We start from the raw sequence: 15,220 nt of genomic DNA on the forward strand, positions 1-15,220 counted from the left end.
AGTGATTTAAATTAACCTAATGACCTAACAGAAAATAGACTTATGAATAATGTTTCAGATTTGTAGATCTAAACAAGATCTTCAAATATGATGGCATTATGTAAAAAGAACAACAGTACTCAACAGCTATGGAATAAGTAATAATAACGCACATTTTCTTTCCTGTTTTTATTCAAACCCATCACAGAGATGTATTCATTTAAATAAATTAGATGGCATAGTAAATATTCAGATAATATTCAAAGTGATGCTAAAATGCCACTTGTGTGTGCCTGAGTCTTTTTTCTACAAGTAAATGTGGAGCTGCCAGTCGTTCTTATGTTTGTATACATTCCAGGTTTCAGAAGAAACTCTCTTTCAGACTGGGCACTACAGTGGACATTTGAGAGGGACAGTAATAAGACACTGAAGTGCACTGAAAGACGTCTCTGAAGACAGCAGCATTCCACTGGAAGCTGGACTGATATGCAAGTTGCAAAATCCTAAAAAAATTTAAACAAAACAAAAGCAAAGAAATACAATGAGCAGACTGTGATATTTGGTGTCAGTCTCCAAAGAGCAACCCCTGGAGCTTGATTCAATTCAATAAAAATAAAAAACAGCTTTTATAAATGTATCAGTTTTGACTTTGGCTGTACCGTGAGGTACTCTATGGTTCGCGTTCAGAGGACACATCTCCCTCTGCTCCGCTGCTGGCGCTGGGGTCCACTTTCGAGCGCTGAGCTGCCTTCTCTCTGCTGGACTCGGAGGGGCCTTTTGACCGTGTTTTTTCTTTCCGCTGCTGTTGCTTCTCTTGTTTGGACAGCTGAAGCATGAAAAAAAGGAAGAGAGGCAAACCGGTTTGTGGGTTTATACAGTCCCAAAACAATTCAAGCTGTAATCAGAACAACAGAATTTACAGTTTCTGTAGAAAATAACGTTTAGGCATGTGTTTCATTGTGAATCAAAGCTGGATACCAGTTTAGGGTCTGTAGGGCCAGCAGGAGACTCCAGCTGAATGGTCACAGGGCCATCATTTTGAATGAGTACCTGCATTTTTGCACCAAATTGCCCATCTGCAACACAACACAAGCTGTGTAAGTCAAAACCAACACCAATTCATGGTGAAAAAATGTTATGTTTTCAGCATTTTCAATTAGGTATATAAATGATTTTTTTTTTTTGTCATTTTAATACAAGTGAATATGTGTCTTGTAATAAAATCACCTTTCAGGCGAATCTCTTTTACTGGGATTCTGCTTAGTCTGTCATCAGGTATACAATTATGAAACTAAATTGTCAAAAAAACAACTAAGTAGAATTCTTTATTTAGTATTTTATATTAATGACAATTGTATATAAAAAAAAAAAAAATATTAAAAGTAATTTACACATCAACTAAATTAGCAAATGTTTCCATTTATTTCCCTAAACACAAACTGGCTGGTATATATTAATTTAGTAATCTTAATACAAATAACACAATTCATACAATTCTTAAATACAGTAAGTGATCCATTTTTATTAATAGTAAATTAGGTTAATAAATTAAATGGAGAACCACTGTTCAGCTGTCTTCTTACAGCATAGTAAAAATTCACATTTCTAAATCACCATTTGATTAATGAATCAGTGACTTATTAAATGGATAGTTCATCCAAAAATGAAAATTTTGTCATCACATTCACCATTAACACACAAAAACACTGGAAAGGTCTCCTTTTGTGTTCTACATTTTTGGAATCACACAAGTGAGTAAAAATGTAATTTTTGGATTAACTAACTATTTAATGCAGCAAATACCTTAAAGGGATACTCCACCCTAAAATGAACATTTTGTCATTAATCACTTGCCCCCATGTCGTTCCAAACCCGTAAAAGCTCTGTTCGTCTTCGGAACACAGTTTACAAGGATGCGCTGTTTTATTTCACATCAAAGTTAAATACATGTAGAAACAGCGCATTCTTGTGGCGTGGAGGACACAGAACAGCACACGCAGCATACAGTGATATGGAGTGACACAGAGGAGACCGTTAACAAAGGAATTATTGAATAAGGTTGTTATTTTTGATTTCTTCGCTTACAAAAAGTGTTCCCGTCACTTCATATAACCCAGATTGCAAGTCTGATGGCAGATAGACTATTCTGACGGTGACTTTTCATACCTTTTCTGGACCTTGACACTGTTATTTATTTGGCAGTCTATGGGACAGTCTCAAGCCTCCAGGTTTTCATCCAAAATATCTTGAATTGTGTTCTGAAGACGAACAGAGCTTTTATGGGTTTGAAACTACATGGGGGTAAGTGATTAATAACAAAATTTTCATTTTGGGGTGGAGTATCCCTTTAAACAACGAACAAACACATCCTGATCAGAAGAATGAAACCCTCATCAGTCAGCTGGGGTGCCCTCACCTTTGATGAGTTCTGGTTTATAGGCTTCCCTCAGCTGCTCAAGCATCTTATTGTAGAAGGGCTGGGCCAGTTCAGCCGGCATGGCAGAGTGGAAGTCCGGCTTATTTCCCTTGAGGATACACTGCAGAGTGAACTGACTTACACACAACACCTCCAGCTCTCGGTCCATCACACTGCGGCTCCAGGCACGGTCGTTCTCATCCTCAAACAGACGCAAGTTAAGAATCTTACGTACCCTGATAAACAACATCACACAGATCAGACATACAGAAAATATTTGATATGGTCACTGTAAGCAGCATGGCAAAATGAAACGAGCAACAAAAACATGCTTTAAAACATCTCATTGTGTTCCATCGAATAAGGAAATACATTTGTAAAACAAGAGAAAATTAGCATATAATCAGCATATTCGAATTCAATTCAAGTTTATTTGTATAGCGCTTTTTAAGATACAAATCATTGCAAAGCAACTTTACAGAAAATTAAGTTTTTACAATATTAAGTAGTAGCTTATAAGTGGTGACTGTCAGTTTATGTGCATATGACAGGAATTTTCAGAAAGTTTAATACAAGACGTAGTCAACCAGACGAACACTATTAACTGCAATTATTATATGATGCAATCACACTTGTAGCAATATTTGTTAGTTCTGTATGTTGTTTCAGGGTTAGCATGATTTCTGAAGGATCATGTGAAACTGAAGACTGGAGTTACGATGCTGAAAATTCAGCTTCGCCTTCATGTAAATAAATTACATTTTAAAATATACTATAACAGAAAAAGGCTATTTTAAATGTATGGGGCTAACATCTTACATTCAATTTTTGATCAAATAAATGAGTTGATGATTATAGGGGATATAACGGAAAGATCACACATGATAATACTTATTATTAAGATCAACTTGTAAAGATATACTTCAACTTTATTTCAGGATGAATCCTGCGAGCCTGGTTTTATGAATGAAATATCTGATCTACAAAAAAAGTAGATCCTAATATTACTATAAATACAATGTATTAATTTTTTTTTTTACTGTATTTGATGTTGTTATAATACATAGGTATTGATGTTATTATATTACATATGATCTCCCAGGCGAAACTGATTTTTAGCCAGACATCAGTACTTACATGTAGTCGACATCCTTCTGCGTGTCCTCCACTGAGATGCCGAGTAAGACGCAGAGTCCTCTGCCGATGGAGCTGATCTGCTCCTCCCCAACTGCGTGGATGACGTCACCGTACAGTAAAGAGAGCGTGACTCGAGCTGCGTGCTTAACATGATACTTAGTGCTGATCTGAACACTTTTAGATCGACATCTGTTTAGATTTTAAGACGCACTTTTTAAATGCGGATAATAAGACAGCAACGTTAATGTGAAGCTGTCAGAGCATGGCGCGCGCATGACAGCGGTATACAGTGTACAGTACAGTCAAGCCTGTAGCCGCTTTCATTTTCATTTCAACAAATTCACCGACAGTTTAACAAGGAGCGTCCAGCTGACAGCAAGATTTAGTGTGAAATGTGTGAACTTTGTGCCGTACCTGTTACGCTTGCCTTCGTTACTCTTTGAATGATCGCCTTCATTGTTTTGGTCTCTAATCATGTGTAACCGTGTGTAACACTCCAACACTTTGAGCTTCCGGTTTTTACGAAGCCCCGCCCCCTCAGCGGCTGCGCACTGACGCCTCCGCCCCCTTGCTGAGAAAACGCGCAACGCAGCGAACAATTTTGGGTAAAATAAATTATTAATTACCTTAAAATATATTCCTGATTGTATTTTATTTAACTGTGTACTGAAGAAGAATGCAAAGTTTGTATTAAATTTGTGTTTATAGTTTTAAGGACCTTACTATTATTCTCAAACATGTAAATGGTATAAGTGTAGATGCGGACAAACATTTGACTTCATCCTGCTTATAAACCAGCTTTTCCTCTTTGCTTGCAAATGCCAATTAACATGATTAAAAAATATATATATATTACATACACTTTAAAAATAAATTTCAATAAACACACCAACAGAAGTTTAGAGTTTATCATTGTTCAAGTATTTTCTGGTTTCTAGAAAAGAAACTACATTTATTTTCACTTTAAATGACATTTGTTGAGTGGTTTGGATTATTGTGATGTTTTCATCAGCTGTTTGGACTGTCATTCTGATGGCACCCATTCATTGCAGAGGATCCATTGGTGAGACAGTGATATAATGCTACATTTCTACAAACATTTTCTGATGAAGACACAAGATCATCTACATCTTTGATGTCCTTAGGGCGAGTAAACCTTTCAACACATTTTTCTTTTTGGGGTTAACTATTCCTTTAACACAGAACACAATACTCCTCTTCAGATGCGTTGCTCAAAAGACAATCACAATAATATTTTATCTACGTTGCCAGGGAACTTAATTGCCTCATTTACACTGCAGTTGAGTTCAGTGTCCCAAAACATTTATTTTGCTTTTTAATTTAATCTTAAAATATGACAGTTAATATTTTCTTCAGAAAGACACACAAGCAAACAGTCAGCTCATTTCTCTTCTGCTTCTTCTTGTTTTTGACTCTCTGTAGACCCTTCATAAGAAGATCTGATGAAGTTTAAAAGCATTGTGGTATATGGCACAGAATCATCCTTATAGATAATTGTGGTCCGAGTGTGCTTTGTTTCATATATCTTCACATTAGGTCTGTTGTCTTCGACGACATTTTCAACTAAAAAACAAAACAGTGCATTATGTGCAACAAATTTGCAGTTCTTAAATTGACACAACATTGCCATTTATTTAGTATTTAAACTCCCACCGTGTTTTTCTTAAAGCTTCTAGGATACATTTAAGTAAAATGTCTGTAGAGTAATTGAACACTCTCTAAATTACAGCTGAATCTATTATAATTCACCTTTATCTTTGTCGTCTCCGAGCGTGTATTTGTAATATGCGTAACCAAGCATGGTCCAAACACCAACAGCATAAACCAGCGACGCATTCCGATTCCATTTCACATGATCTATCTTCATATCTGCAATTTAATGTAAAAAATGTAGGACATTAAATTGAGCAGGTGCAATAGTAAACCACTCATATTGTTGTCACGTGTTTCTTCTTCTTTTTAAGCGTCGCTTGGCATCCAGTTTATTAGTACATTACCGCCAGGTTCTGTTCCGGAGCGTTAATTATTTATAATATTATTATTATTTTGTAATAAAATATAGAGTTCAGTTACCAAACCGTCCTTAGATTTGAATGTTTCTTTTCATGTCCACCAGAGTGCGCCATATTCCACGAAATTAAAGTTTTTGATAAATCGTAAAGAATGCTACGTGTATTTTGTGCCCTCCGTTTTTCTTTAGTTTCGATTTGAAGACTTTAAAAGTACCTGAAGTCCATAACATTAAATAATCCAAACTACTCACCTGTAATTTTAATTAATATCTTAAGATGATGTTAATAAATGTATAATACATTTTTAGTTATTAAATGTAATTAATAATGAATTAAATTAGATAGATCTTATTAAAAAAAGGAAACTAAATTAGATGTCCACATAGTTATATTTTATAATGAAAAATAAAAAAAAGTCATTGCAAGCTTGACAAATAACAAATCATATTGTGAACTTTACAGTTACAAAATAATAATGTGCAAAAGTACAAATAGTTTTTGTTTAATATATATTTTAATGTTTCCACATGTCACCAGACTTAAAATCCTGATATAAATAGGTACAAATGCCTCAGTCATGTTGATTTGTTGTTTTATTTTAGCTCAAGACCAGAGTTTGCACATTCAAGGTGCTCAACTTCAGCTTTACCTTTGAAATGAAGTAACCTACAAAAGATTTTGACGATAAATATTATGCATAGCATTAGTTCATAATTGTAGATCAAGATAAATCTGGAATGTGGGTCACAAGTCACATTTAAATTCTTTACATACAACATTCATTTAATTACAGGACTGGAGGAACAGGACTACAGAAAACTGTTTCTCCCCGCAAGTGAGCAGATCACAGGTACAGTTTATGAAAGTAAGAAGACTGTCAATCTGTGCAATACAAAAAAAACAAAAAAAACAAAAAAGAACAAACGGACAAGAGGATTCTGTCAAATAAACATTAACAGGAATTTCAGTCTAAACATGCTTGAGAAATAGCGACACAAGCAACATGATGGCAGAAAACATTTTCTTTTTGGGAAATCAGATGTTATGTTATTAAGGTTTTTCACGTAACACTTTCTGTTAGATACAAACTAAATTTATTTAATTAAATAAGCAAACAAACAAACATGACAGACAAATCATAATTACTTGCGTAGATGAGAATTAGAAAACATCTAACAACCGTTTCTCTGGAGGACCTCCTAAACAAATACAGAGATACACTTTGTGTTAAGGTTGGATTTGGAAGTTTTTCCAGAAGATTAGGTCAAAAGTCCATTTCTTCAACACTCTAAATGTACATCCTTCACTGATCTTCTGCAGAAAGTTTATGCTGAACTTGAAACAGCCAGTTTCTTGAGATGGTCCATAAAAACTTGCAGACTGACGTCGTCTGTGAGGATTGGAGCTCCTGACTCCTACAAGGAGAAGATATAATATTAGAGATCAGAAACTTGGTCAACACTGAATTCATTTCAAGCACCTAAGAACACATAACGAACGTATCGCTCCGTCAGAACTAAAGGTGTGTACCTGGCCCCAGGCGTAGAGGTTGTTGTGGGTCTGGGAGGGGTTGACTTTGGAGAGGAGGAAGCGTGCCTGTGAACCTCCGTGCTCGGTGTCGATGTATCTGGGCATGGGGAAGCGTGTCTGCAAGATCTCCTGAGCATCATCCAGAGGAGCCTGAAGGAGCTGCTTGAAGTTCTCATACTCTGCCATCTCCTGGTATCCAGCCTTCCTCCACTGAGCGATAGTCTGAGAAGATGAGAATAACACCATCACTAAACTGACCTCAGACAAACACCATTTAACATTTGAAGAGCCATTGAAAACATCAGTTCTGATCCAAAACCTAGTGAGCTGCAAAAAAGCATTTGAGTCGTACCTCTCCGTGGTAAATCACCAACTGGAAGAAGGTGTCCATCAACAGAATGCGATCAGGAAGGATGCTGCTGCTGTCCAAAAGAACGGGCTACAAAACCAGACAAATACGAGATGAGTGCAAGCTGAATTACACAACATTTCGTATTATAATGTTGCATGGATGGGTCTCAAATCACCTCTGGAGGGCCGTAGAAAGAGTAGGAGTAGAGGATGGGCTGTATCATTATGAGTGACTGCGTCAGATCCTGGCGCACAAAATGATGCCTGTAGTAGGACGACTCATCAGGACTGTTGTTGAACACCTGCAGGAATGGGGATCTCCTCAAGTGGAACATGAACTGTTAAGAAAATAGTTTTCATTTCAGAAATGTGATATTCTCATACAGGTTTTAATCATACACTACAATCTCAAAATAAATCATGCATCATTTATGAATTTAAACAGGCACACATTTAATTGCAAAACAGTGTAACTGCAAGTTTGAACTATTCAAGGCATGATTTATTCAATATATACATAACTACTGACTTTGATATATGTACTAATGTATCAATAAATGAAAATTAAATATTGGATTTTGCTGATGTGATAATAGCATGATTATCAAAGAAGAGTTTACAAGAGTTTACTTTGAATTAAATGATAGGGTATTAAGGCCAAATCTTTTCTTCATTTGTGCATTATGTGGGATTTGTAATTATAATTACACCAGGACTTTTAATTTGAAATGTCTATTGTTTTAGTACTTCTAGCAGCTCATTTAAAAAGATGATAAAACATAAATGTAATAAAATCTTTTGCACCTTTACACCATCATCATATTAGAATATAAACACCATAATGTAAACATTTATTATGTGAACTGAAGACTTTTTAAGGACCCTTTCCTATCACAAATATAAGAGTTTATCTGAAGGTGTTTGTGTTTTTTACCTGTGGGTACAGTGAAAGCGATTCAGACAGTTTGAAGGAGTTTGGATCATCTTTATTGAACTGGCCAAACTTCTGACACTGAAATCAAACAACAAACATAAAAGTTGAGTGTGACGCAAATTCTACATTCATTATTACAATAATAATGATTCAATGATTTGCATTATTGCCTCTTCTGAATGGAGGCATTGACCTACATTTCCTTCTGAATAGCTGTGATACTCACCAAGCGAATGAGCTGCCGGTCTAGCCAGCGGAGAACGTCAGGCCCCTCCTCTGACTCCGCCCTGAAAACGCCGAGCCGGGCCATGAGAACGGCAGAGGCCTCCTGATCAAATGACGACTCAATATGCTGGATCTGGGACTGTGCGTCAGCCCAACTAGGTGTGACAATAGAAAGAACCGGTTTGTCGAGAACGAAACACGCACAAATTGAACACTCAAGAATTTGACTACTGGGATTGAACTACACATATTTACGCAGCTAAATCTATTTTGAGCTACAGCAAACGTAAATAGCACAGGGAAACATGAGATATGTTGACTTTAGATAACATCCTACCACACCTGTGGTTTGTACCACATCAAAGTTGATATTAACAAAGGAAAATCTTATGAATGAAAAGAACCAACCAAGACCTTGATTTTAATATGATATTGACTTATAACAGAATTTCATGAGGTTGAAAGCTGAAGCTTATACTCACTTCCTGGCAATAGTGGTGACACGGATCCGCCGCTGTGTGTTTGAATGCTGGTACTGTGTAACAAACTGGATGGCTCCCCTTCCACCCTGAGGAACTGGGGCGTTGTGCTACGAAAATACAACAAACCAGTGTTATTAATACATCAATGTTAATATAAGCTCTCACACCCAACGGGATGTACAATAGAACTGATAATTATATAACTATATACCTGATTTACTACTTCAAAGTACATGGCCAAGGTGGTGGCAGGTGTGAGACTACAAATCTTCCACTGACATGTTCCTCCGACACCCATTTCCTGTGAAAAAAAACGAGACATTCTCACATATGTGTCCACGTGTGAAGAGCCTATTTGGAATCCGGTGCAAAAGCTGGCATGAAATGGGAAGTTACAAGCTTGGGACTTACATTGTCTGAAACACAGGGTCCTTTGGTGTTGAGAGACACACACGGTCCGATCGCACCAGAAATCTTCAGCTCTCTTGAGGTCTGAGAAGAAAAAGGCAAAGGTTTAGATGGGTATTGTCATAATTTACACTACCGTTCTAGAGTCCAAGGTATTTTAAGTCCAACTCTTTTACCTTCACTTCCAAAGTACCACCAAAAGCCATGCGAAACTCTCCATTGTAGTCTTTGCTGAAGACTCTTTGGAAGGTCTGCTTGAAAAGTGATGTGTTGAAGGAATCGCCCATGACAATGTGGCCCCTAAAACAGAACAAGTAACAAAATATTTTGGAAATGTATCATATTTCACTTGGAATTACTTGGCGTCAAAGAAACAAGACGTTGATATTGTGTTGATACCCTGTGAGGTTGGATAGACACTTCATCTCTAGCAGTCCCGTCTGATCCAGCGCACAGGCGTAGATGTCGACGCTGTGTCCGTTTACTGCTGCACGGTTTGCCAGAGCCTCGTAATACTACATACACATCAACAGAAGTTCTTAATTAGCTTTTCACAAATTAAACCGGAAAATCATAAATGTAATGAAATTATCACCAGATCGTTAGAACTAAAATCTGTAATCACCTTAGTGGCCTTCTTCAGATGGCGGGCGTTGTCTTTCTGGATGTCGTGCCAGGAGCGGATGGGGGTCTTTAGTTCATCTCCCACCACCATGCCGGGCCCCTGTGTTGGGGGGCCACCAGTGAACAGCATCACACGGGCCCCTGTGTTAGGGAAAGTGCCCTACAAATAGAATGACAGAGAGACAATGAATAAAATGCTTAAAGCTTGATTTAGTCCATTGTCAAAGTGTATATTTTAGTATTTTTCCCACATATTACAAACTTTATTGGTGCTTTTTAAAGGGAATAATGCAGGCTAAAGTTAAATCAGCCATGCTAGACTTATTATCAAACAAGCTCAAGACTGCTGTAGGTAGTCTGTTTCCTATCTTGAGAGTTATGTAAGAATAACGATTGGCTCGAGCACTAAGTACAACTGTTCTGATATGACATGACAACTGAAGTGGACTTTGAATCTCACAGCCAGCATTACTGACACGTTGCCAATTTGAACTCACAGCCAGTCCAGAAAAATCTCTGCAGGAATTCTCAGGGTACTGAACACTGGTTCAGTAAAGATAAGCAAAATAAAAAATGAGCTTTAAATGAATAACGTCCTGGCTGTACCTCCAGTAGTCCAATAGCAATAGAAAGGGCGATGCCCGTGGAACGGAGCGGTCTCTTCCCCTGAGGAACAGGCCAGGGGTCTCTCTGCAACTCCCCCAGAAGGTCGGTCAGGTTCATGTCTACTGCTTCCACAGGCTGCAGAAATCTAAAACATGTGCAAAGAAAATAGAAAATGAGCACAACTGCCTTTAAGTAAATCATTTTCTTGAGACTAGTCTCTGTTCACTTCTAATGTGCATGCTAAGGAGAGTGAAAGGTGACCATCTCATACATGCAGGAAGCAGCAGCAGCATCATGGGGGGCCAGTGGTTTGCCTTGCTGTCCAGAAGTGGCTGGCTTCATCAGTCCCAGCATCTCCTGGAAACAGATGACACACTTGATAAATGTAACTGAAAACTCTGCTTTATTCGCTATTTTATAGATTTAGGAATGGTAAATCAAAACGCAATAAAGAAAGATCACTGACCTGTATCTGTTTGGGCGTGAGCTCTTTTGTGCCACGGAAGACGTAGCTCTTGGCGATACCTTCGCAGCTGAGCTCATGGATCTGAACCATGCGGCCGAAGGTGATGAGACCCACCAGGGCATTAGGTGGCAACAGACTCAGAGACATCTGAAGGGATTCTTTCAGAGCCTGGAGGTCTTCCTCTTCCAGACATGTGTCCACCACATACAAGAAGATGAGAGGAGTTGGAGGACCACGCTGAAGAGAAATAAATCAGGTTAAATAATATTACATACTGTTATTGATGGATCAATTAATTCATTTATTTATTTATTCTGATACATTTTAAATAGTAAAATATACATTACTGGAGTGAGATTTTAAAGAAAAATGAAAAGTGTCAGTAAAGACACTCATAATGTTACAAAAGATTTTGTATTTCAAATCAGTTCTGTTCTTTAAACTTTTATTTATCAAAGTATACTGAAAAATTAATAAGAATAATAATACGAGATGTTTATTGACCACCAAATCAGCAAATTAGAATGATTTCTGAAAGATCATGTGGCACTGAAGACTGGAGTAATGATGCTGAAAATTCAGCTTTAATATATATAAAAAAAAAAATCTCACGATATTACAATTTGACGATATAACTATTTGCATTACTTATAAATGTAATAATTCTCTTGAATGGGAGTGTATACAGACTTTAAATAGTTTTCCTTGAAATGTTAAACTATTTAAAAATCCTGTCACTTGTCAAAACACTGAAAACTAGCTTCATGACAAGCAGCTATCTGTGAGCTAAAGGAGTTGTAGTTCATCTATATGTTTATGCAGTAAAGTATGCCTATGTACAGAACAGAGTACACAGAGTAAATGTATATTTACCTGCACTATGTACTCAATGGTGGAGAACTGAGGCATTAATTCTGCGGGCTGATTCACTTCTGAAATGCCTGCGTATGATGGAGGAAACTGTGAAGAAACAGATTAATATTTACTTACAGTGACAGGTGTGATTGACGTTAGAGAAGCACATGGAGCAAATCCAAGACTGAAATGAGTTTCAGTAATGTATACTCACAGAGTTCCTCTGGAAGCAGAAGTTGCAGGCCCATATCTTAGCTCTGAAGTCCACTTGACTACAAAAGGAAATCAAGCATTAAAATTGCCAAACATATCTATGACAAAGCCTTTTCTAATGTAAGTCATTGACACACAAAGAGAAACATTTGTCTTCCTTTAGTCACAGCGAATAAATGAAACAATTAGCAGTTAACTAACCTTATTCAATTAACATAGCAATGATAATGTTGAAAAGTAATGCTGTATAGACTCTTTTAACATTTAAAAAGCTCTGAAATAATGTTATTAGCAAGTCTGAGGAAATCTAGAGGAAAAGACCAAACCTCCACTTGAGCAAAACACTATTTCACTAAACCCTAAAATAAAAGGTCAACATCTAAACCAGGCAAAATCAGCTTCACATGAAACCCTCTAAACCAGCTTTATTGTGTTTATTAATGACAGCAACAGCAATATGATTAAGGACACCAATGTTTAATTTAATAAACAGGAATTAACTGTTCTTAAGTGTAAAATGATATTTAAAATCCATTCCAATTCCTGTCCACCAACTAATCAATAGTTCGGATATGCAAATCAAATGTCATTATGATATTTATCTATATGGACCACACGCTGTACAAACAAACAGAACTCAACACTGCTTGGAAAAGTAATTCAGTCCTTACCATAGTGGGTTGAGCACGGCTTTACAGTTAGCCCGGCTGCACAGTACCGGCTCGTACTGAACCGGAGGCAGGTCCGGTCTCTCTTTGAGGGGGGTGTAGAGGCAGGAAACAGGAACCACTAGCCGTGTGGCCTCCAGGCGGCTGGAAGGCCAGAGGTTCCAACTGCAGCGTACTCCATCACGATCTTCATTCTGTTGGATGAACTCTTGGAAGGTCGACATGACAGTGTGAACTGTGAACGACCAGAAACAGCGAAATGAGTAAACAGTGAGCTGCGAAGTCTTTTAAACCCTAAACCACACCTATCGGGTTGTGTCTCCAAAACTGGACAAGCAGGATAACAGATCCTAAAATTAACAGCAAATACCAGAGTGACAAGGACAATTTAACCCATGTCAGCAATGTGAGTGGGGATTGCATTCTTTTATGTTTGTTCATAACAGAAGGAACTCTTTCACAGAAGGAATGTCCACGCAACTGTCATCTTTGAACAAAGACACATGACACGAGTGGCTACCCTTGCCAAGCCCAAAACGTCATTAAGAGCTTGCTGATCAGAGATATGCGTAGATGTGTTGAGGAGCAAAACCAGATGCTATTTTTGAGTAGAATGCACTACTGCTGGGACACACCTGTCCTAGAGTACCTACTCCACTCCAGTCACATGTTTGCTGACTAAACACAAAGCACTTCAAATTATTAGAAGAGACTTTGGCCTCCGATAACCCTAAATCAGAGGGATCCCTGGAAATGTCTGTCCAGTACCTGTATTGACTGTTTGGTTACACTATGATAGAGTTTCCAGACAGACATGAACTCACGGTTTCAAAAGACACTAGACTGGCTGTGAGTTACATGTCAAGAGTCCAGCAGATTGTTAAGATGTGGTCAGCATATTAGACAACTTAATAACAACTGACTGAAGGATCTTAAATGTATTGCACTGGTGTTAACATATTATTAATACATTACAATAATAAACACTTTTTAGTCAAAATAAGAACCTCGTCATGACGTATATCTAACGTGTATTTCAGTGGACAAGCTCGCGCAAGCTAACTCCAACACACTCTCAATACGCAACAGAAAGAGAAACCGCAGTAAAAGCAAGACATAAGGCAGTTATGTAATTTAAATATATATATATATATAGAATATCCCGATCATCAATGCCAAAAGATACTACTAAATACACCCGTGTAAGCCGTACACACACAGTAACATTATCGTTACTGACTTCCGCTGATCTAATCCGGGGTCTGCGGGTTAAAATCTAACACATCGACGAACTCCGATTTCATTGGTAGAACACAACGATAGACATACCTTTTTAATCGACGAGGCTTTAATGAATTAAATATGATAACCGCGATCACAGGACCATTGAAAGTGAAAATTACTTCGTCGAGGAGGATTCGTCCTCAGCCGGTTCCTGGAGCTCCGAAGAGTGACGTGTTACAACACGCTCCGTGCGCCACGATTGGCTGCTTCCGCATGACGTCAAAGGAACGTTCCGCTGCAGTGTCGAATTTCTTGACGTAGATGAGATGAGCGGTTTTTATCGCAGCGTTTGATGCAAATGAGTTTTGCGTAAAGACCTGTGACCTAAAATTTCTCACATACTTTTAATACCGACTAAACAATATTTTGACGGGTTGTGAGTCGTAACAATGGTTATAAAGGAACGTATTATATTATAATTCATTATATTATAATAAAATTAATATAGATGAAGAGTATGCTATAGGCTACATATGTTGATAAGCAATTTTTTGATCGACTCGTAGTAATAATATATAGTAGTATAGCCTACACACAATACCGTTGATCTGAGATAACGTAGGCTATTATATTAAGATAACAAATAATACAAATAAAACTAAACTATAAAATAGGCTATACATGAAATTATTACTGAACTCTGTGCATGAATATTCATGATATGTAGGCTATATAGATATTATAAAAAAGAATGGCTGGATGGATAAAGTCACCATACAAAGAATCTTGTTTAATATGTAATTTAATATCATTCAGGGTCAGGTCAAACGTAAAAAAGTGTCACTGAATGTGGCAAAGTTAAATTGTAATTTGCAAAAAACGTGTCTATTTATAGTATTTTTCTCTTTCAGGGTAGTTTTGTATTTGCTGTCAGGGGCCAATATTAACTGTTTTTTTTTTAATGAAAATTAAATACAAAAACGTAACTTTTCTAAAATGTGAAAGAGGGTTTACATTAAAATGTTCAAGGTAGACAGTATAAAGCTGTGTAATCAAACGTATGTATACA

At 37.3% G+C, this 15,220-nt stretch overlaps 3 protein-coding genes across 3 annotated transcripts; all 3 read right to left on the reverse strand.

The window, feature by feature from the left end:
* Positions 1-153: 153 nt before the first annotated feature.
* Positions 154-4,086, reverse strand: dtd1 (D-aminoacyl-tRNA deacylase 1). The gene is made up of 6 exons (XM_059570260.1): positions 3,947-4,086; positions 3,533-3,623; positions 2,396-2,631; positions 958-1,055; positions 639-805; positions 154-482 (listed from the first exon to the last, which is right to left on the reverse strand). The coding sequence occupies exons 1-5, from the start codon at positions 3,987-3,989 to the stop codon at positions 650-652; spliced, it is 624 nt and encodes a 207-aa protein (XP_059426243.1). The 5' UTR covers positions 3,990-4,086; the 3' UTR covers positions 154-482; positions 639-649.
* A 752-nt stretch (positions 4,087-4,838) lies between these two features.
* Positions 4,839-5,491, reverse strand: LOC132160621 (small integral membrane protein 26-like). Its single transcript, XM_059570261.1, has 2 exons — positions 5,303-5,491; positions 4,839-5,116 (listed from the first exon to the last, which is right to left on the reverse strand). The coding sequence occupies exons 1-2, from the start codon at positions 5,418-5,420 to the stop codon at positions 4,935-4,937; spliced, it is 300 nt and encodes a 99-aa protein (XP_059426244.1). The 5' UTR covers positions 5,421-5,491; the 3' UTR covers positions 4,839-4,934.
* Positions 5,492-6,060: 569 nt separating this feature from the next.
* sec23b (SEC23 homolog B, coat complex II component) lies at positions 6,061-14,418 on the reverse strand. Its single transcript, XM_059571684.1, has 19 exons — positions 14,257-14,418; positions 12,931-13,162; positions 12,261-12,318; positions 12,065-12,151; positions 11,192-11,428; positions 10,997-11,082; positions 10,726-10,870; positions 10,121-10,279; positions 9,895-10,010; positions 9,672-9,795; positions 9,499-9,579; positions 9,299-9,388; positions 9,088-9,194; positions 8,607-8,760; positions 8,381-8,458; positions 7,623-7,784; positions 7,448-7,534; positions 7,096-7,317; positions 6,061-6,980 (listed from the first exon to the last, which is right to left on the reverse strand). Exons 2-19 carry the CDS (start codon positions 13,149-13,151, stop codon positions 6,891-6,893), a joined length of 2,304 nt encoding a protein of 767 aa, XP_059427667.1. The 5' UTR covers positions 13,152-13,162; positions 14,257-14,418; the 3' UTR covers positions 6,061-6,890.
* Between the last annotated feature and the right edge of the window lie 802 nt (positions 14,419-15,220).

Source organism: Carassius carassius, chromosome 17 (genome assembly GCF_963082965.1).
Source record: "Carassius carassius chromosome 17, fCarCar2.1, whole genome shotgun sequence".
NCBI classification, from domain to species: Eukaryota; Metazoa; Chordata; class Actinopteri; order Cypriniformes; family Cyprinidae; genus Carassius; species Carassius carassius.